We start from the raw sequence: 22,290 nt of genomic DNA on the forward strand, positions 1-22,290 counted from the left end.
GGCCGGTGTAAGCTCTTGATGGACATTCGGATACAATGTGGTGGATATTTTATTGAGGAGCACCACAGTCACACTGAGGGGTAGAGACAAGATTCACTTAAACAATGAGTCCTGGCAGACAACATGTTGGATACAGATCTAAGGGGCAGGGAGCATCTGATGGGGCCAAAATTGGTTTCTGCTTCTTGATTGGTACAGGCTTGCCACATAAGTGGGGAAGGGGATCTGCTTGGCCTTTTTATGCCCAAATAGACTCCCTTACCAACAATAAGTCCAACTTCACAGTTGTGGTCGTCATAGCCACAGGTCATCATTGTCCCAACGGTGTCATTCACCACAGCTACAACATCTATTTCAAAGTCCTGTAATGCAGGAATTGGGAAAAGGAAGTGCTGGGTGAGAGTCCCAGTTGGCTCAACAAGTCTACACAATCCAGTTGACACCCAGGACTCCTCCTCCCAGGCCTTGGAATTTATTATTTATTATAATAAATTTATTATAATAAATTATAGATTTATTATTATTATTATTATTATTATTATTGCACTCTTTTCTAAACGATTTTAAAGACAACACGCAACCCCACCGATCGACTATGAGAGGATTCCAGCAGCACCAATGACCCTGTAATAGATCCTCGGGGAAATCTAGTGCCTCCCTAGAACCTCAAGCTGGGGAAAAACCTGGCCTGAATTACCCCTCGCTTCTTTATAGCTTTCCGTAACAGCGAAACCACGTCCTTCCCTTCCACACCACTGCACTTGAATCCTTTGGTCCACGTATCCAAGATGCTCTGATTGAGAAAAGGGTAAAGTAACAAAGAATTAATCTTAACATGACTATCTTCCAGGGAGCTAGAACAATCTGCTCTGACAAGATACCCCCATCCGAGAAGTGCGGACTTCAATTCCCAGAACTTTTCAACCTGTACAGGTACCATCGAGAAATCTTCCGCAAGGATCCTGGGAGTTGAAGTTCACATATATGGAGGAGGAGCTGTTATTTAAACCATGCTTTAAACCATGATTGAACATTTCTGGTGGGCATTCAGGAGTCTTTTTAAATATTTATTTTTATTCTGCTGAATATCACCCAGACTCTGCAGATTGGAGCAGAAAATTGTTGTTCCCACTTTCGGGTGGTCCTGCATCTGGCTGCAGCCTCTCCATCGTCTCCTTCCTTCGTCCCTCCTCCTGCGCCCCTTTCTGCCAACGCCCAAGTGGAATGAAGTACAGCAAAGCCTGGCATCTCCAAGGGGCCGAATGCCAAGCAGCAATTTTCCTCCCTTTCCTAGGTGGGCTACACGCTCCAAATGCCCCAGGAGCCCTTGGGCCCTTTCCAGCATTCCTCCATGATGCTGTTTCAGCTTTGCGCTCCACCTGTTGGGGCCACAGTGGCCTGAGGGAACTGGCGTCTGATTCAGCCTGGCATACTGCGCAGCTCCCACAGATCCCTGGCACAACCCATCACCCATCGGTGGAAGACGAGACTGATCGGGGAGCTCCGGTGAGAGGCCATGCCCACCTCAGTCCCAACCAGCCATAAGGACTCCACCCCCACCCGTCTCACCCACTTCTGCCCTCACTCAACTTTGCCTCTGATGTAAAAGGTGTGCCAGCGTAATGGATTTTACCCGCCAGGCAGATGCTCTGAATGTGGTCAGCTTAAAAGGAGGAAGCCCCACCGTAATGTCAGGACCAGTTATGGATGGATGAAACCCCTCTCATTCACAGGCTGGGCACGAGGAAACGAGGCTACCAGAGGATCTCTGGGCCAGAGCTGGACGCATGTAGGGGAAGGTCTAACTCAGTGTCTCGGGAGCACAGCTGACTCACCTCGTCCAGTTTGGTCTGGTGGCAGGGAAAAGAGAAGGTAAAGCCCAGAGGCAGCTTTCTGTCCTTTATTTGCAGCTGCTCCATGAAGTTAGCCAAACAGTCAGCAATGTAGTCAAAGAGCTGAAAAGGTAGAAACACATCTTTAAGAAATCCGATCCCCAAAAGGTTTGGGTTTGCCTTTACTCTAATCTATGCAGACCTAAGGCATCACAACCATCTCAAAATCAAAATGCAAGTAACGTTTACTGTATGTGCTTCCTCCAATACCAGAGATTTGAACTGTATCCCCCAAAAAATCTACAACTAGAAGAGAATATTTGTAGCTCAGGGTTGAAATAAGGGATCCTTGGTGCTCTCCGAGCTTGGCTGTTTTCTTGCAAACATTTCATTACCAAACTAGGTAACATCAACAGTGCTACAAGAGAATAGGGTTTGCTCTAACCTATTCCCTTCTGTCACCGATGATATTACTCAATTTGGTAATGAAACTGTTTTAAGGCCAATCTCTGGATTCACCCCAACCCAGTTACCACATTTGTAACCAAAGGAAACACACCAGCTTCTTCTCCATTAGACAAAGTTCACATTTGCAATCAGGCTTTCTCAGGTCTTGATTTAGAAATAATTCCATTGAATATTATTGGTTTTTCAGTTTTGATCTGTACTGCTCTGTAAATGTCATTGTACTGTTTAAATTTTCTATGGCCTTCAATACTCTGTAAAGATCTACAACGCAAGTTAAATAAATAAAAGTGGAGCTAAGTGTTTTGAGATTGGGAAATTTACAGATATTCAAAGGCAACAAGAATCGCTTTTTGGCCCGAAAAGAAGCTGGAGACCCACTTTATGGCACTGCGAGTTGCCATAAAGAGCATATTCATTACATTTTCGGTAGAATCCAGAGGTTCTCTGCCCCGGCAGCACCTCAGTGGACTAGAACGTAGAGGACGTAGAGAGTACTAAAATCGGAGAGTCACAGAAAAATTACTGCACTCACCTGCGTCCCACTGCCTCTCCTCAGTTCTTCGGGAATATCATAGATCTGATTTTCCATCTCAACTTTCTTGCTGCCATTATCTGCCACTTTGACTCTTAGCACCCGGAAATTTGTGCCCCCAAGATCCAATGCTAAGAAGTCACCTTCCTCTGTTGAGAGATGAGGTGGGGGGGTGGGGGGGGGAGAGAGAGAGAGAGAGAGAGAGAGAGAGAGAGAGAGAGAAAAGGATGGAGCCCATTTCATTCATTCATGTATGTATGCAGGATTCAAAAAAACAAAGAGCTCTGAGCTCTTCAGAGATCCACACTTGCTTGACAATCTTCAGGGGAACCTGCAACTAACCAGCTCAGCCTACAGCTCACCACCATGAAGAGGAACGTCCAAGAGGCTCAGCATTTTCCAGGCTGAGGAATACACTGGCTGAGCTATGGGCACCTGGGCACATTGGCAACAGAGGAGCAGGATCTTGCACAGGGGAGATGCCCAGGGTATCACTCTTGGTGCTTCTCTGCTCAACACATACTTTCTGGCATGTGGCCAAGCCTGGCCCTCAGCAGACAAAATAATATACCTCACCTAGGTATATAAGGTACACACGTTCTTAAAGGTGGTTTAAAAAAGGATACCTTGTAAGCAAGGAGGTTATTTCTAAAACTCATACAAGTTGTCATGGGAAAAACAAAAAATACACAGCCAATAAACCATAGAATCAAGTCTCCTGAATGGCTTTCAAGTTGGTGAAAACTACTCCAGAAACATACTTCACCATAAGCTACAGAATTCAGAAAACACCATCTCCATTTCTGGAGGCCCATTTGTATAGGAATGATCCAAAAGTTTAAGAAATGTTCTTTAAAGGTTTGAAAGAGTCAAATCCCTGCTAGACATTTAACATGCTCTAAAAAACATTTGATAAAAGGAAGAATTGAAGAGAGCTCCTACTGCAGGGGAGACAAGACTTTACCTGTTCCATCAGGAATGGACCTCACAAAGGTTGGCAGCATTTTCACAGAGGCTGTAGGGTTGGTGTCCGCCCCCAGGCCCTTCTCCATTTCCTTCCGGAACCGTTCTGAGATGTCACGGAGGGTGTCATCTGAAAGCCGTAGGTGATAAAGGTACTTGTCAACCTGGCAACAGGAGAAAGATGGGTCAGGCCACTTTCAAAAGCGGCAGGAAGTCATATATGCGGCCATCCCAACCCAACAGCATCTGGGAATCTCAATCGGTCCTCACTGTGTGGGAAAAGGGTGAACTGAGAAATTTAATCCTAAACAGGCCAACAAATTGCCCAATGCACCAACGTGGAAAAACGGATCGTGGAATTTTAAGATATGTCTTGGAACACTTGGGAATGTTCAAAAGAAACACAGAACAATGATTAGAATCTATTTCATACAGAACTAGAAAGGCCTACAAAATAAAACCCATGGAAATGATAAAACTAGAAACTTTTTTTAAAAATCCAGAAGAAATTGAGTTGACAAGCCCAAAGCTGTGGCTGAAGTGAATTATTAAATAATAGCGCCCTTTCCACCCTGAACACCCGGAGTTGCATTTTGCACCCGTGATCAACTGGCAGCAGAGCAACTTTGCCCGGCAGGTCCTGCTGGCTGGAGGGAAGGCTCAGAATCCAGCCTGTCCAGGAAGGTTGCTTGCAAAGACTGGCCAAGGTTTTCCAAAGGCAGAGCAAGACAGGATAGGGCGGGCAGGAGTCCCGCAGCTTCAGACACAAGGGGGGCTTTTCATTTTGTGTGTCACAGCCCAGGTTGCCTCATTAAAGGACTGCCAGAGAGCATCATTTGGGAATTGCTCATTTAATTACTCAGCTTTTACTCAATTAAAGTGCAGTTGAAGAGAAGGGCAGATTTCTGAAGGGAGCTGGCCAGCCAGGCACATTTGACTTAGTGACTCTCTTCCCCCCCCACCCCCCATCTCCTCCATTGCAGACCCTTCATCTCCTGATGGGGAAACCGTTGCTGTGGTCAGAAATTCCGGCCGGTTCCAGAATTAAGTTCATTAATCACCTGGCAAATGTTTCCTAAAGTTTATGCCACTCCACGCTACACAAGCAGGATTTCAAAGACTATACAGTGGCTGAAGCTGAACAGAGCAACTTCTGCTTTTCAGAATCTTATGGCAACAGGCTACAAGAGGAACCAGGTTTGCTAAGTTTGTAGCACAGAAACACGAAAATGCATTTATTTTCCAGTGACAAAAACAATACTTAAAAAGGTTGCATTTGAAAGAATCTGGGAGCAAACTAGAAGGCGCATCAGTTGCACACAGCCACCATTCCTGTCCACCAAGAGGGATTTTTGATTAATGTGTACACAGGTGAGCCACCCTGGCTGTGGCTGCTCTTGTAAACAGAGGCAGGGCTGAGAAACTCCAAAGGAGTAAGGAGGCCCAGCCTGCTCTTATGCTGGAAAGAAGTGGGACAGCCTTGAGGGGGGAGCAACAGCAGCCCCATTTTGGCCAGGGTGGGGCACCTGAGGCCAGCTCTGCAAGGGCAAGAGCAGGCCTGCTTTTCAGGAAATCAGGTCCTTCGTCTCTCCAGCTCAGAGAAGCCAGCTCTGACCGGCAGCCACCTGGCCTGGGTAGCTTTGTGGCAGGAATGGGGCAGCGGGGAGCCCACGAGCCGGACTGCCTGCCAGGTGTCAGCTCCAGGCCACAGCCAACGATCCCCGGGCACAGACCCCCAACTTCTCCAAAACACCCAGACAGCCTCCGACTAGCTTCCGGTTCCCACTGGTTAGAATTAAAAAATTAACATTATAATTTAACAAGGAGCGGGAAGATTGCAGAAAGCACCAGGGAAGTTTGCTTTCATAATCAGCTAAAAATAGGAAGCTGGCAATCTTTTAATATTCCCAAGCGGGGGGAGGGGGAAATGAGGGATTAGTTCTTTGATTTTTCCAGCAATTGATTTAATTCAGTGCTGGACTGAGAAATTCTCATTGATTTTTTTTTTACGTTATCTTTCACTTCATTTTGACATTTATTTCGAAGGGGAAGCATGGTGCTTTCACTTGGTTGCACGTTGGCAGTGACTTTCATTGCGTTCATCCTCCCTTCCAAGATCTGTAGCCACCTGGTCTTCCCACACCTTCCTTAACTCCCAGGAGACGTTTTCAAGAAATTCCTCCCTTGCGGCTTTGTTTATTTAGCCTCCTGCCTTTCTCAAACTCCTGGTCATGGATTTCTCCTTCTACAGAAATTGGATGAAGTGATGTCCCTAATTTCTGGGTTTCAGAGAATTCCAGACTGCTTTTCTGGCAGTTCTACTATAGTTTAAATTTAATGGTGTAACTTAACCATGTTGGCCGATAGCAATTTTGTATATCTTCACTTGTCCAAGTAAAGCAGTTGCCTTGATGGATTTGCGTTATGCTTCAAGGCACGATTGTAGTTTGCCGTCCCTGTTTCGAGCCAGAGTGCAACCTCTTTGCTTCCTCCTGTGTTGCAACAGGAAGTCAGCGGAGAGCTTTTGAATTATTTATTTATTTTATTTTATTTATTCAAATTTGTATACCGCCCTATCTCCCTAGGGACTCAGGGCGGTTCACAGGCAAATAAAATACATATAAATACAAAAATAAAATATCCATTAAAAAACTTATTAGATGCAGCCAGATAATTAAAAACAATATATATAATAAAACCCATTAAAATCTACATTTAAAAACCTAGTCCAGTCCTGCGCAAACGAATAGATGTGTTTTAAGCTCATGGAAGGTTCGGCAGCCGGGAAGTTGACGAAGCCCTGGGGGGAGTTCGTTCCAGAGGGTGGGAGCCCCCACAGAGAAGGCCCTTCCCCTGGGTGTCGCCAGACGGCACTGCCTAGCCGACGGCACCCTGAGGAGTCCCTCTCTGTGAGAGCGCACGGGTCGGTGAGAGGTATTCGGTAGCAGCAGGCGGTCCCGTAAATAGCCCGGCCCTATGCCATGGAGCGCTTTAAAGATAGTTACCAACACCTTGAAGCGCACCCGGAAAGCCACAGGTAGCCAGTGCAGTCTGCGCAAGAGAGGTGTCACATGGGTGCCACGAGGGGCTCCCTCTATCACCCACGCAGCCGCATTCTGAACTAACTGGAGCCTCCGGATGCCCTTCAAGGGGAGCCCCATGTAGAGAGCATTGCAGTAATCCAGGCGAGACGTCACGAGGGCGTGAGTGACCGTGCATAGGGCATCCCGGTCTAGAAAGGGGCGCAACTGGCGGACCAGGCGAACCTGGTAAAAGCCCCCCCTGGAGCCGCCCGTCAAATGACTTCCAAAAGACGGCCGTCCATCCAGGAGGACGCCTAAGTTGCGCACCCTCTCCATCGGGGCCAATGACTCGCCCCCAACAGTCAGCCGTGGACTCAGCTGACTGTACCGGGATGCCAGCATCCACAGCCACTCTGTCTTGGAGGGATTGAGCTTGAGCCTGTTTCTCCCCATCCAGACCCGTACAGCCTCCAGACACCGGGACAGCACTTCGATAGCTTCGTTGGGGTGGCCCGGTGTGGAAAAGTACAGCTGGGTGTCATCAGCGTACAGCTGGTACCTCACACCGAAGCCACTGATGATCTCACCCAGCGGCTTCATATAGATGTTGAACAGGAGGGGCGAGAGAATCGACCCCTGCGGCACCCCACAAGTGAGGCGCCTCGGGGCCGACCTCTGCCTTCCCGTCAACACCGTCTGCAACCGGTCGGAGAGATAGGAGGAGAACCACCGATAAACGGTGCCTCCCACTCCCAATCCCTCCAACCGGCGCAGCAGGATACCATGGTCGATGGTATCAAAAGCCGCTTAGAGGTCTAATAGGACCAGGGCGGAGGAACACCCCCTATCCCTGGCCCTCCAGAGATCATCCACCAACGCGACCAAAGCCGTCTCAGTGCTGTATCCGGGCCAGAAACCGGAAAGGAAATTCTTTCCTTTCAACAAACAGAGACTGAAGCTTATTTGCTTTCCCAACCAGGTGGCCACCAGGACAAAGGAGAAGGTGTGTCTGAATCCACATTTCTTTTCAAAGGGAGTGAGGCTCCCTCCCTTTCCTCCCAAGAGCCCACAGGCTGGTTTGGGCTGGCCAGGCTCATGACATGCACTGAACACAGGAGGGCGAGTCCATAGCCTGTCCTTGATCTCCAAAGGCCCATTTATCAGGAAAGTTAACCTGGGAATCAGCCCCTTCCTTGTCTGCATCCAGGGACCCTAGATGTCAATGAGAAGCATCAGCCTCAACATCAGCCAAAGGAGCTTTGCTTGGGGAGCCCCTGGCCATTCGCACGTCCTCCCCTCTCTGCCCATGGCCAGAGCCCACTATTCCACCCAGAGACTCCAGATCAAATCTCCTGCTTCCAGACGGCCTTCTTGAACCTAGGCCAAGCGCAGCAGAGCCAGCTACACATCATGCCAAGCCACGGAGTCACTGGGTGGCTTTCTGACAGAGGGACATGTGAACGAGGCTCACAAGGACTCGTTCAACAAACCAAAGTTGGGGGGAAAACTGGCTTACTCTCATGCGCATGTCAGATTAGAATTCAGCAGCTCCTGCGTACTTGATTTCCCGACCTTATGTAACCTTACATGAAAATAAATAAGTTCTCAAAATCCTGACCCCATTCACGCCAGGCTGCCTGCCTGCCCGCAGCCCTCCATCAAGAAGAGTTTGGAGATGGAATGCTTTCCAGAATCTACTTGGTGGGTGAATCGGTTCCTGAGGCAGCCACCAGCCTTTCCTGCACTACTCTCCTTCAGCCTCCCTCTCTCGTTCCCAGAGCTCTCTGATCTCGGGAGAGCCACGCTCGGCACCAGAACCAGAGGTCAACCGTCCTCCAGCCCACAACAGGGCAGCCATTTATTAAGTCAGGGGCTACCATTAACCACCATGTGCTAAGGCAAGAGAAGAAACAGCTAAAAGCTGAATGCCTTCACATTTCCCCGAAGGGAGCTCCTTTTCTGCTTGTGACGTCAAAAGATTAACTTTCCTTCTTGGCAGATTTCTCGCTCAGCACCCAGTGAGTCAGCTTCCTGCTTAGCTGGTTCTTCCTTGGCTCATCTCCACCCTCATTCTACACATCGCCTGTGCTTTACTAAGCTGCTGGGTGGATGGGAGACACACATAGAAAGCAATTATTAACTTAAGATGTCCAAGCTGTCCAGACACCAGACTGTGTGGGCAAGAAGGGCAAATGGTGGAGAACTCGGAAGGAAGCTCCTCTCCCACCTGAGCGCCTTTCAAACCAGAAGGACCACAATCCCCCATCTTCCTTTTCAGCACAACAATTCGGGGGGGGGGCTTGCCCCTCCCAGCACAATCACACCAAGAGACCCAGATGGTAAACAACAACAAAGGCCAATAGCAGTTAATAGGTTTCTCTACCAAGAGAACAACAAATAGATGCAATTTGGATGCAGAAGATGAGAATGTGACCAAGTTCTTTTGGAGGCTGTTTTGGCTAAGGAAGGTGTGGTGATCAGGGATACCAGGGCTGATTTCTGGGCTCTTCCCAAAGTAGCAGGTTGCCTTGAGGTCAGCCCTTCAAAGTTAATCCGTGTAAGAAGCCAAAACCATAAAGTAATAGTACTTCTGCATCCAAACTGCATCTATTTGTTGTGTTCAACTGACATAATATTTTTAGAGAGCAGAAATATGTTAGTCTCATTTTGGTATTAATTCTTTATTCCTAGAACTCCAGCATACAAATTAAATCTTATAATAATGCCTCAGTTATAGCAAGTCTAATTTGTCACTCAACAAGTGTTGAGTGATACACTTACACAAGTAAAAGGTAAAACAGAGTGTGTTGCATTGTTACGATTCTTAACGGTGGCAGTCCAGCCACAACAGTTTGGATTCTAATTCAAGGGCACTGGGGGAAATGGACCGATGGGGATGAAACTCTTTCCCCTTCTCTCCACCTTCTGGGTTTTGGGAAATGGGTGTTTCCTTCCAGCCACTGTAACTCTTCCAAGGCAACCCTAGTGGCCCACCGAACTGCTTCTGAACTGCAGATGGTGGCAATATCAGCAGAAGATCCTTTAGAATCTGAAGTTTGATTTCTAAACTGAACCCAAATAAAGTTGCACAAAGTAACAGAGCAAAGGATGCTAAAATTCTGAAGCAATACATCAAGGAAAATTACTTTTCTTTTCTCAAATATGATATTTTCTGAAGCCTGATTTACAAGAATAACTAGTAGATAAATATTTTCTCCAACTATGCTACAGATTACAAAGTTACAATTTACACTGGACTCGACCTCGGGTGAAATTTTATGACCCTGTGGGTCATGCCTTTTTCAAAGGGCAGATTGCCCGTAGCCCTTCGAAGGAGAACCCCTCCTACACCCTGGAGGGCAGTGGTTACAGGTTCTGCCTGCCTGCCAGAGTCAGGCCACTCTGCAGCAAAATCAAGCAGGGCATTGCTTGTGCAAAAGGAGACGACCCCTTCCTCCACCACTTGGAGGTGGGGGAGGGGCAGACCAGCGCCTAGGTGTGCAAGGGGGACCCCAAGGGGGAAAGGGGCTTCAGAGCAATATACCCTAACCCTAACTGTTGCCAGCTCCATAGGCTGCTGACGGACCACAACACAGTTTAAGCCAGAGGCTTCTCCCCTTGGCTAAGAGCAGCTTGGCACAACTTCTTTTGGAGGTTACTGAGAGAGGGTCTCTGCGCATTCCCAATGCCATCTCATCAGCAAGGGAGTGCAAAAGAGGGACCAGACCCAGCCAGCCAGCCTATGTTGGAAAAACTAGTCCATGACATCTAAAGCTCTGCGCCAATCCCTCTGTTGCTCCCACAGCCTCTACTCTGCCTCACCTCCAAAAGGTGCCCCCCCCATCACCCACACACAATGCACAAGAAGCAACACGACTGGTTGATTCCTCTGGCTTTGCTGCCCTCCCTCCTTAGCTGGGGCAAAAGGTTCACCAATCTTAGAGCTGTAGTAGGAAGAGGGTGGGTCCAGCCCCTCTCGGCCGCCTCTGCCTCCCCCCACTGTCCCGTTGCCATGCCAGTCCAATTGAGTGGGGGAAGGGGACATGGCAAATACAGGGAGCCACTTTTGTTTAGGATTCCCTTCCCTTCCCTTCCCTTCCTTTCCTTTCCCCACAGAGCCCCCAACCTGGCTGCTGAGTCCCCAGATAACCTTTGAATCAATTAACACCAAGAAAGAGGAAGAGCCTTGCAAGTTGCTTTTTGGAGGAAGAATAGGGGAGGTTTTTTAAAGGTTTCCCATTGCTGCAACGCAGACTTTCTCCAAGGAAATGGGGACCAGGGCCAGGAGATGCTACCTGGGATGGATTCCAATCAGAAGGAAATCTCAGTGAAGGAGTAAAGATGAGAAGAGATTAGGAAACTGTCACAGAAGGAGTGCCCTGCAGTTTAGTGCAAGAAGGGGTGTGGCACAGAGTTGCCCAACAATGTCCTACTTTTCTTTATTTAGAATATTTCTATGGCCACCCATCTTAAAACCAAACTCCGGGTGGCTTACAACCTATGAATAAAGCAATCCTTACAACAAATAAAACCAGCAATGGAAAAGTTGGCACCACAAACACATTTTCCTGATGCAACCAAAACCTTCTCCCCCCCCAACTCTGACCTGGGGGGAGAAGCCAGCTCTTGCTTTCCAGAAGATTAAATTGGGGGGGGTTATAGGATCTCAAGGGAAAGGGTGTCCCATGACGGGGGGGGGCAGCAATGTGTCACTGGGAGACCAGCATTGAATCCAGGACCTCATCCAGGGCACTCGAGGCAAACACCCCACCCCACCCCCGCATCTCTGGTCAGAAAATTGCCACCTGAGGTGGCCCCATTTCCTCTCCATGAAATGGCTCATATCTGAGATCAGCTTGTTTTGTCATGCCTCTCCTAGGAGAATTCCTGAATTGCGCAGCAAGGAATTGTTTCCGACCAAAGGCAGGCAGGTGGGCTGCACAGTTACAAGATCCCTCTGCAATCAAAAGGAACCGCTCACTTGCTGGAGATGATCCACCCGTTTGTGCCACAAACTTCTCTTTTAGCAATAGGCTGGGATCACATGGCCTCCTTAGGTTACTGGTTGTTTTTGAATGGCTAAGGAAGCTGCCTTGGTCGTTGACTCCATGCTGAGGCAACGCCAAACCTCCCACCCAGCACAGGGGGCTTTGCTGGATAGCAAGAAAAAGATGAAAGCCAACTCTGGGCCTGGAGAGGAGGGCGGGGGGGGGTGTGTGTGTGTCAGGAAAGCCAATGGATTAGGAGCTCCCCAAGCCAACCTTACTTCGAAGAGGCCCAGCATCTTTACATTTCTGGGAAAGGCCCCTTCCCTCCCCTCCTTATGGCTTGACCACCGGCATCCCCGAGACCCTCCTGGCGTCCTCAACCTCCCCTCTTCAGGTTCCGCCCCCTCCCGGGCTATGGGGGGCCTCTGCGGGGGAGGCGGGTAGCCGGCAAACCTCTTTGGAGACGGGCGCGGTCGGCGCTCGCGGGCAGCTCTTTGCAGGAGAGCGAACTGAATGCGGGAGGCGGGCGCTCTCCCAGGGCAGCCGCTCAGCCCCCCCCCCTCCCCGCCGCCGCCGGCGGGATTCCCTAGACCGGGAAAAAAGGCCGGGGTGGTCCCGGAGACCCTTCGGAGCTACGGCTGCCGCTCGGCACCTCTCGGCCAAGGAGAAAAGATGCCAGCGGCGCCAGGCCCGCCTCACTTCAGGCCCGGCCGGGGTCGTCATCGCTGGGGCTCGAGGGCCAGCAACCACCGGTCCTGAGCACGGCTGGGCAGCGCCGCCGGCTCCGGCCGAGGCCACAGGCGCCAACGGCTCTGCCCGGCTTTCCTCGAGAACTTTGTCCTCGCCGCTTCTTTAGGCGAGCAGCAAGCGAGCGAGCGAGCGACCCGACGGGTGAGCCAGCCGCTGCCCGCGCCGTCTCCACGCCCGGCCACCACGCTCGCTCTGATGACCGGGCAGCTCTGGCCGGGACTCGCCCCCCGCCCGGAAGGGCCCCGAGCCAGTTCCCAGAGAAGCGGGGCTGCCCGGCCACCTTTCACGCCCCGGGAAGCGCGCCTCTTCTTCCGCCGCTGCCCGCGGGACGGAGCCCGCCAGGCTTTGGGTCGCCCGCTAGCCGCCCCGGCTGGAGCCGGGGGCCGCCCTGCCACGACTTTCCCTTGGCGCCCGCTTCCCCGAGAGCCCCGGCGGCGCGCCCGGCCTGCGCCCACGTGCCGCTCAGCCTCACCCTCTGCGCCTGGTCGTGGTGGAGCTCGGTGAACAGGTAGGCCAGCAAGTGCGAGGCGATCATGGTGCCGCCGACGGAGCCCGAGGCGAAGGAGCCCGGGGGGGGGGGAGGCGCCGGCGGGAGCGGAGTCGGGACGGCGCCGGCCGGACAAAGTGACTCGCGAGCCGCGCCGGCTAATCAGGCATCCCGGCCGGCTTCCGCGTGACGTGCCCTGCCCGACGCCGCCCATTGGCTCAGGCCGGAGGGTGTGTACGGGGGGGAGGGAGGGGCTGTTCCGGGGGCCCAGAGGCGAGGCTGATCCACCCCCACCCCCACCGGAGGGCGCATGGCGGCGTGTCTGGCGGCACGTGCGCAGGGACCTGCCCCGACCCCCCGGCCGCCCTCTAGCTCCGCCAAGGCCCGGCGCATCCCTGCGGGGCGGCGCTCCTCCGCGGCCGGGGCGCTGCCGAGGGCGGCTGCTCGTGCGCGGCCTGGGAAAGCCGCGCCTCCCGAACCTGGTTGCGTGGAAACGACCCCAGCCTGGGAAGCATCCGGAGCGCCTCCCTCCCGACCTCCCTGGCCGCCCCCTCCAGCCCGCGGAGAGCCCCTGTGGCCGCGTGCACAGTGCCTTGCCCTCCGTGGTGCCTCCGGGACTCCTCTCGGCCCGGCCGGCAGCTCCGGGGAAGCGCAGCACAAGGCCGTCGCGGGGAGGCGGCCCCTCGGGGGAACCTCGTCCTTGTCGGTCATTCGAGCCGCCTCCAGGGCCTAAGGAGTTTGGCGGGCGAGGGGGAAGGCGTGCCTGGCTGACGGATGCAAGCCTCTCGCCCACGAGCCGAGCCGCCTGGGCTCCACGCGGGAGCGAAACGCTTTTCTTGCTCTTCCTTCTCCCCTCCCCCGCCTTTGCCCTCTGAAAGAAGCCCGGGAGGCAGCGGTCGCCGGTGGGGGAAGTGCGGGGCTCCCCGCGGGTCGATTTCCCGAAGGCGTCGCGGGGAGGCTTTGCTGAAAGCGAAACTTTAATTACTAAGGTCTTCCTCGTCGGCCGCAGCAGCCCTGCGCGCAGCTGAGTCCATTTCATTCAGGCACCTTCCTCCAAACCGCTGAGCATTTGAAGGTGATACTGTAGTTCCCGTTGTAAAAGATGTTACTACATCTCATGCTGACTGAAGCAATTTTTATAATAATGTCTGTATTAATAATTTTTAAAACTAACTTAGCAAAAAGACAACTGCCCTGAAACCGTAGGTGGTGATCCATTCAGTTGTATAAATAACAGCGGCAGTGCCTGGATTGCAGTCTCTGGAGCAGCCTTCAAATTTAGCAAAGAGATATGGGACCTTGGAGAGAAAAGCTTAACTTCTGAATATTACTAACAGCGTGAGCAAGGGTTTAAAGCCTGATTTATGCTCAAGAACTCAGCAGTTGTCCATATTTTGAGATTTGAGAAAATGCACAATGGTGGAATATATTAACTTCCGAAGACAGATTCAAGCTTGAAAAGGACCTTGACAGACTTGAATGTACGCAAATGAAGACCGCAGGAATGATAGTTCTTCAGCCCCTCACATATTGCGTCCAGTTCTAGTTGCCACAATAGAAGGATGCCGAGGGCATGGAAAGGGATAGGGAAGAGTGTTCAGTAAAGGGACATTAAAAACTGACTCTCCTCCCAGTGGCCGTCCAAAATGGTAGCGCATGCCCCACTGCTCAGGTTCCTCGTTGGATTATAAGCATGGATTTAGATGGGTATCCTGCACTCCGAGGGGATACCAACCTTGGGTGGAGATGGAGAAGCAGGGGGGGGGCAAAGGGGGCAGCAGCAGCAGCAGTTCTAATCCCAGGGAGCCTGTCAGGCAGCCGCTTGCTCCTTCCTGCCTCCAGCCAACCTTGCTCAACACTTGTTCCTTTACAGCAGCCCTGGGGCTTGCTTAATAACCACCTCTTCCTCCCAAGGATGGGACATTTGGGGCATAGAAGACTTGGCACTCTCCTCAGGGGGGAAGAGCTGCTTCACAGGAAGAGGAAGCGTTGGGTAAGCCGTTGAGAATTGCAAACTTCCTTTCCAGAGGGAAGAAGAAAGAAGGTCAGACAGACAAATGTGCTGAAGGAGAAGAAAGTGCTAGAAATGGAGACAGGATTGTACCCTTTCAATCCAACCAGATGCCATTTAACTCATTTCCCAAGGTGGGGGTGGCAGAGTAACAATTCCCATACTTTACACTCATGGCTGAGAATTATGGGAGTTCACAGATGTGGAAGGTAGCAGCATGTCCATCTGTTATTGCCACCTGGTTGATAACAAGATGCACACCCAGAGTAGAGGGGAATTTTATACCATTGAAAACCAGGAGCAAGAATGGGTGACATGAATTTAATTAAGTGGAATTAGATATGATTATGTTGCAGAAAAAGTGATTTTTCTCATAATTTTGAATTGCAAGCCTTTCAGATGATTAACAGATCTCCCATCATTAATGCCTACCTTTCTAACCTGCATAGCATGGGAATTGTAGTCCAGCATATTTAGAAAGCTGAGTAAGGCAGAGGAAAACCCCTTCAAGATTTTTCTCAAATCCACTTGCTGCCACTGAGTTGGTCCCATTAACTCTCCTGTCCAAGGAAGATCCAGCTCCAATAAAACGTTCCCCTTTAAAACATTTATTTATGTATTTAACCTAACCAGCTTCCAATTAACTCGCAAAAACTCATGTTCTATGTTCCATCACACAAGCTGTCCTCAGGCTGCATTTTGCAAGCACATTTTTTGGAGGGGAAAGGGTGTGGATGAGGCCCTACAGTATTTAATATAACATCTGTCATAATCAGTGCTGGATTGTTTTCCTCCGGCGCACACACACACACTGCATATGCCTGATTGCAACATTTCTTCCATTACCACTGCATATCGCAAAACTGGAATTTTTGTTACATAATTTTTCTATGGAAATGTTTCAAGCAAAGAAGAAGTGCCTGATTGCGCAGTGCAGGGAGAGAGCTGAGCCTGCCCCAGCGCCCTCCAGCCAAGCCCAGGGCCACAACTTCAGCCGGAAAACAAAGCCCCTCTGAGGAGAGACTGAGGCTGACACCCACCCAGGAGCTCCAAAGCCGCCTCCCCAGGTGCCCAGCAGCCCCTCTGGACTGGCTGACCTGAAGATCAGGACCTCCCCTGCCCTCCATGGACAATGGAGGGACTCCCTGCACTTGTCTTCAGTCAGCCCCGTCTAGACCTTTTCGGTTCCCTGCTGGGCAATGAATGGAGCTGCCTTGCAAGTCCTGGGTTTTATTTCTTTTTCATTGCTGCAGTGAAAAGATCCCCTTTGCCAAGCTCTGCGTTTCTCTTAGAGGTTTTCCAAAAATTGAAGAGCCACCAGAAACATTTGAGGTGAAAAATGACCACCAATTGAACTAGATGTGTTGCTCATCGTGAACTTTTCAGCATTACTACCTACCACAGGGAGTTAGGAATCGCTTAGCAAGATCAATAGCCTTGAACTGACTGAGATACAGGGAGTCCTTGACATATAACCATTGGTTTAGTAATTATTTGAAGGCCAGTCCTCGCACTTACAACCATTGTAGCCTTCCCACAGTCATATGATTAAAATTTGGACACTTGGCAACCGACATGCTTTTATGACTGCAAGGGTGCGTGAGGGTGATCGGATGGCCAGAGGTGACCTTCCAGGCCAGCTTCCAATAAGCAAAGTCAATGGGGGAAGCCTGAGTGGCTTAACTTGGTGATTCACTTAATAACGCCAATGATTTGCTTAAAAACGGTGGCAAAAGTCACACCATTGGGCCTGCTTTGCTTAGCAACAGAAATTTTGGTCCCAGTTGTCATAACTGAAGACTCCCTAAATATCGATAGAGAGACAGAACCACTTCCATCTAGCGATTAAGAAATCTTAAGCCATCTAAACAGCTTGAAATCAGGAGACAGTTTTAGTCCCTTCTTGGGCATGGAAATTGGCTGGGTGACTTTGGGCCAATCACAGTTTCTCAGGCCAACCTATTCCACAGGGGTCTTTTGGGGCAGAAAATAAAAAGGAGCATTAGATCTGTTTGCTGCTTTGAATTATTTGTAAAAATAATAAGTGAGATTTTTAAAAAAAATCTAAATCTAATCTTTTTGGCTAACTATTCTTTTATTCAAATTTTCATCGGGAAGGAAGGGTAGAGTCAATTAAAAGCATACAAATATCAACTATTTATTACTTTTTAAAAAAATCAAAACCAAGGCACAAAATTCTCCACACTTTATATGGATGAGAACCAGTAGACCCACCTGCCTTAGAACTGGCAATGAAAACCCTGAAGGGGGGAAGCCTTTGCCATTAGCTGTGACAGCCAAGGGAGCAGCAGTCAAGAAGCATTTAGAAGAGCTGCCATGAAAGGCTCCGGAAAGAGATTCCGACCCTACAAAGATCAGAACCACACAGGTCGTCATGGAATTCTCTATGGTACCTCATGAAAGCAAAAGTTGGACCCCAAAGAAGCCGGGGGGGGGGGGAGAGAATATAATATTGATACTATTTGCATTGCAGAAGACGCCTTCTGAGAATGCTGTGAAGGACCAAGAAAACCAACCGAGGACCCACCGACCCAGAGTTTTCACTCGAGGCCCCAATGGCCCAGCGACATTACCCTACTTGATGTGAAGACCCAGCTCTCCAGAGAAGGCTCTGGGAAAGAAGAAGATGACAACAAGCAGCAAGGTGGAGGCACTGTGGTGATGGGGGCTCCCTTGGAAGACCCAGAAGAGCCCTTTAGGGATCCTCGTTGTAAAGAAAACCTTTCTGTGTGGTTGCTAAGAGTCAACACCAACTTGACAGCAGGGAAACAGTCATTGTAAGTGAGATGTTAAAGTTGAAGCCTAGCTGATTGCGGGGGAAAAACAGGAACAATCTCTTCTCTTCTGAAAACCTCAAACATAAAAACCTACCTGATCAAAGATCATCTGCTCCTTGGCCTCTTCCCTCCCCTCCATCCTGTCCAATTTCTTGGCAGCAGCCGCAAGTGATCTGGAGCTATCCTGGAGTCCTGCAGCTCAGGAGGACATGAGCCTCGGAGTGCGACTCCAGGAGCATTTATGGGGCAGCTGGCAGCGGTTGGCTGAGGTCACCGGCTGGGCGAGGCTGAGCGTGTTGCACAGGCAGATAGGATTGCATGCATTGAATCTGATCTCCGGGCAAAGAAGGAGGCTGTGCTCGGTTGCTGAGAAAGGACTTTGGATGCCACATCTCAGCTCTTCCTCTTGGGCAGCCACTGCTGGGCTCACACGTTGGCTGTGGGAAACAACAACTTCACTGAAGCATCCTCAAGGACTTTTTTTTAAAAAAGGAAACTGATTTTCTATTTTTTTTTTATTATTATTATTACTACTACTACTACTACTACTACTACTACTACTACTACTACTACTACTACTGGTTCTGTGATGGATTGTATTTGAGTGGTTTTAGTGAAAGAGCAGCATGTCATCGTCAGAACGCTAAGGAAGGTTGTGGTTGTTGCTAACTTTGGGCCACCTGCCAAGGAGAGCCCCTGTGCGAAACTTGAAGCCGACCCAGATTCTCTTATCTTCGGTTTTTTCCTTTCCTTCCGCTGACAGCAAATAGGGCGAAACCATGCTTTGTCCCAGCCCTCTGCCATCTGGAGGCAGCCCTGGATCTAAGCATGGGTCCCTGAGGAAGGGCAGCATCTGGGCCACCTGAGCTCCTCCAGGTTAATAAGTCTTAAAGGAAGTCAGGACTTAATCCTTAAGCCTCAATAAGACTTAAAGAGAATAAAACACGGTCCTGCCCAACCAGAGCAAGGCTCTGTCTTTGTCAGCATCTTGTTTCCACTCTGGCCAGTTCTGGGGAGCTCCTGAGCAGCCACGAAAGTGTGGTTCTCATCATATGGCATTCAGAGGTAGACTGCCTCTGGGCATGGAAGATCTGTAGGCAGTTTCAGTTTACACAGGCTGCCTGCAGGTTGCCCACTGGCAGCAGGGGAGCAAGTCTCTCTGAATGCACCCACGCCCCACATCAGTCTCACTCCAAGGATACCTATTTTATGTATTATGCGTTTCTCAGAGGAGGAAAATGTCTGGGAAACCGACAGATGGATTTTGGCACAGAATTAGTTTATCCATCGTGGCAAGCCAACCTTTTCAGCTGAAACACAACAAGCCACATTAATAGGTGATGTGCGAACAGTGACCCAAACTTAGTTTATGAAACTCGCTTGTCCTTACTTGCCTCAATTCCTCTCCTTTTGAAGGAAGCCCAGGGGCCGTGCTGGGAATGGCTCCAGAAGCCCTTGAAGCTTCCATGGATAGCCGGATTCTCTGGGAGAGGACACCCCAAAACAAGCCTCCTTCGCTTGCCTCACGGAGCCCCTTTGGCTGCTGTCCTTTGGATCGCTGGCTGAAGGCTTCCAGCAAGGAAGGGTGGTTGCACCAGGCCCAGCTCAGAATCCGGGCCTGCTTAGCAGCGGAGCACCAGCAAGCCCAAACCAAGATTATGAGCATAAGACATTTCTGGGACAATGGGGACTAGAAGCTGTTTCGTCCTATTTGCCAGGTGTCCGGGTGTCATTTTAGACTTTAAAAAAGAGAATGCTAATCTGTTAAGGATGAAGTGCAGGAATACTGACTCCTGAGAATTTTCTATGCACAGTGCATATTTTTCCCAACTTGCACAGAACACTCTGTGCCTGGGGGGCCTCAGCCAGGGGACCCTTTGCGGTACTTCGATCGGTCCATCTGGCTTTCCCTGAACCCAGAGCAAGGACCGGGGGAGCGGTGCGTGCTGCCTTTGCTGCCCATTCTGGTGAGACAGGAGCTCCTGCCCTGTCCTGAGCTCTCTCCTGCAGCCACCTCCTCTGGCAGCAGAACAACCTGGACACCTTTTGGCTGGCCGTTGTTTCAACAACCCTGATTTCATCTTGGGTGTGGAGCAGGTGGGAAGGGATGCAACAGCCAAGGAGAAGCAGGCAAAGTGGGGGAGGAGGGAAGATCCCCACCATCCCCCCCCCCACTGGCTGAGTCAGGACCCCCATGGTGCCCCATCCACTCTCTCGGAGGAGGGACGTGACCTGAAGCACACACGTGGGGGGGGGGGAGGGCCTCCCTTGGCCCCCATGGAATGAGCAGGGGAAAGAAAAGCGGTTTAAAGCAGAGCTGAGATGCTGTGCCGTTAATTCCATCCTAGTGCGATTAGATGGTGGGGTGAGCAGAAGAGCGTGGAAAGGAAGGAAGGAAGACACTATCCTGACATGACCTCCCTGAATGCAGGCGGGGCAAAAGAATCGGCTGCATCCCACCTTCTCCAAGGATCCAATTTGGGGCTCCAAAGCTGTGCAAAAGTAGAGCTGCTCCATTGGCTGGATCATCTCCTGCCCCCAACAGAGTTTCCCTCGACTGAGAAGCAGGAAGAACCAGCTGTCGGGGTTCCAAATAACACCCCCAATGAAAGAAGACTCCGAGGCTTGAAGTTCCTCAAAGTTCCATTTTATTAGAAATGTCATATTGGCACATCTGGGAAAACTCGAACCTGAAAGCTTCCAGGTCTTCCCCACCCAAAGGAAAGTCCAAGTCCCTGCCCAGCACCCACATGTCCATCACACAGTCCAATCAAAGCACTGTCTCAACTGGAGATGCCTCCCAGTTCCAGCCCTCCAGGTGCTGGGCAAGATGTCCTTGACTCTCTGAGAAAGGAATGTTGTTATGACTATATATCACCCTGGCTCCATACAATACCCCCTCCCAGCTTCCCACAGTAGTAAATGTGGCAGGCCTGAAGGCCCAAGGCAAAAGATGCTTTCCAGGCCGCCCCTCCAACACACACACACACACACATCAGAAGATTGTGTCCTACAATTGCCTGACACTGCCAGAGCAGTAGAAATCCTACTCTTCCTGGCTGCTGGGAATAACAGTAGCCACAGTAGGGGGGAGGGGGAGGACACCAAACCACACAGAATTGGGTGGCTTGCTCTGAAGAGGAAAGACAGAATCACCAGGGGAAGCATTTTATAAGCATGCATGCAAATCATTTCTTTTGGGATCCAAATGTTTCTCAAAGTTTCTAAATCAGCAGCAGGCAAAAACCCCCATCACTATTGTTTTTAATATTGCAGTACTGACAGATCTGGTTTCATTTTGCTTTTTGAGGTTTCCCTTTTGACCCTGTCATGCTTGAGCCTCACATCTCGATAAAAAGTTCCTGGAACTTACCCGATAGCCTTATCAAGGAACTCAAACCAGCCCAGCAGTTGATTCAGCCTTAACTTCCTTTTCCTGTTGCTGATAAAATTACCGGTAGCTAGAAAGTTTTGCATACTTAAGGGTGAGGAATGCAATAGTTTAGTTGAAATTCAGCATTTGGCTGGCCAATTCACACTTTGACCAAGAATATTATGACTATTTCTACTACTAGAATTCTCCTCCTCCCAAAGTGCGCTCTTTCTCCCTCCCTCCCTCCCTCCCTCCCTCCCTCTCTCTCTCTCTCTCTCTCTCTCGTGTGTGTGTGTGTGTGTGTGTGTGTGTGTGTGATTCAAGTGTAGCAAGCAAAACCCATTTCAAAAGGATAGCTGAAAGAGAGAAAAATCCACAGAGAGGATTGGGGATCCCAAAGCAGAGACACGGGAATTTGGGGAGGGGGGCAGCAAAGGGCTGTGTTTGCCCAGTGCCCACATTGCCCCATGAGGAAAATGTCCTCCCTGCATGCACCTTCCCTCCCCCCCCCCACCTAACCCCATCAAAACAGCTGCCTGTGCTGAGAGAGACCAGAAGGCTCCCTGCCCCTTGGGTTGGGAGGGGAAACTGGGAAGAGGACCCTTGTCAGCTGCACTCAGCCTCCCAATTAGGACCTTCAGCAAGGGACCACGGCACACAGAATCAGCCCAATAAGAGGTTTTCATCTGTGTGTTCGCTTGTGGGTTTTGTGGTTTTGTTTTTGGTGAGCTGCCCAGAGTTGTGGTCTAAAATAGGCTCTCAAAAGAACCTTTTAAATGTAAATAAAATGACCTATGTGAAATGGGGTTGGTGTACACAAAATAGCCTCCCTGCATTTATGTGGGGCTTTCTGCACGCAAGCAGCGCCCCCCCCCCCTCGCTCTCTCCTTGGGCCGGTCGAAAGGGGCAGCGAGGGAGTACCTGACTGCCCAGGGACATCTTCCGAAGAGGAGGTGATCCCAGCAGAAAAGATGCCCACGTACCACCTCACAAAGCAGGGTGCAGGGACAGGTTGTTCCAAAGGAGGCAGGCAGCCCTGCACCCAGCTCGATGCCCATGACAGCA

General features: G+C 50.5%; 2 protein-coding genes across 3 annotated transcripts in view; one reads left to right on the top strand and one right to left on the bottom strand.

The window, feature by feature from the left end:
- The window catches only part of LOC131204054 (hexokinase-2-like), a 33,730-nt gene extending 15,514 nt beyond the window's left edge, over positions 1–18,216 (bottom strand). Inside the window, exons 1-6 of one of the 2 annotated variants that reach the window (XM_058194868.1) lie at positions 17,947–18,216; positions 3,797–3,959; positions 2,833–2,981; positions 1,836–1,955; positions 698–793; positions 263–362 (exon numbers count right to left, since the gene is read on the bottom strand). In XM_058194868.1, coding sequence (XP_058050851.1) covers positions 263–362; positions 698–793; positions 1,836–1,955; positions 2,833–2,981; positions 3,797–3,959; positions 17,947–17,991 — 673 coding nt within the window. In that variant the 5' untranslated portion in view covers positions 17,992–18,216. Of the gene's footprint in view, positions 1–262; positions 363–697; positions 794–1,835; positions 1,956–2,832; positions 2,982–3,796; positions 3,960–13,028; positions 13,232–17,946 lie in introns of those variants that run through there. The other variant, XM_058194867.1, reaches the window with a different exon arrangement.
- FIGLA (folliculogenesis specific bHLH transcription factor) overlaps positions 12,837–22,290 on the top strand; it is a 28,773-nt gene continuing 19,319 nt past the window's right edge. The window contains exon 1 of the mRNA XM_058194892.1: positions 12,837–13,064. The gene's annotated coding sequence lies outside the window, so the exon portion shown is untranslated. The remainder of the gene's footprint in view (positions 13,065–22,290) is intronic.

Source organism: Ahaetulla prasina, chromosome 9 (genome assembly GCF_028640845.1).
Source record: "Ahaetulla prasina isolate Xishuangbanna chromosome 9, ASM2864084v1, whole genome shotgun sequence".
Lineage (NCBI taxonomy): Eukaryota > Metazoa > Chordata > Lepidosauria > Squamata > Colubridae > Ahaetulla > Ahaetulla prasina.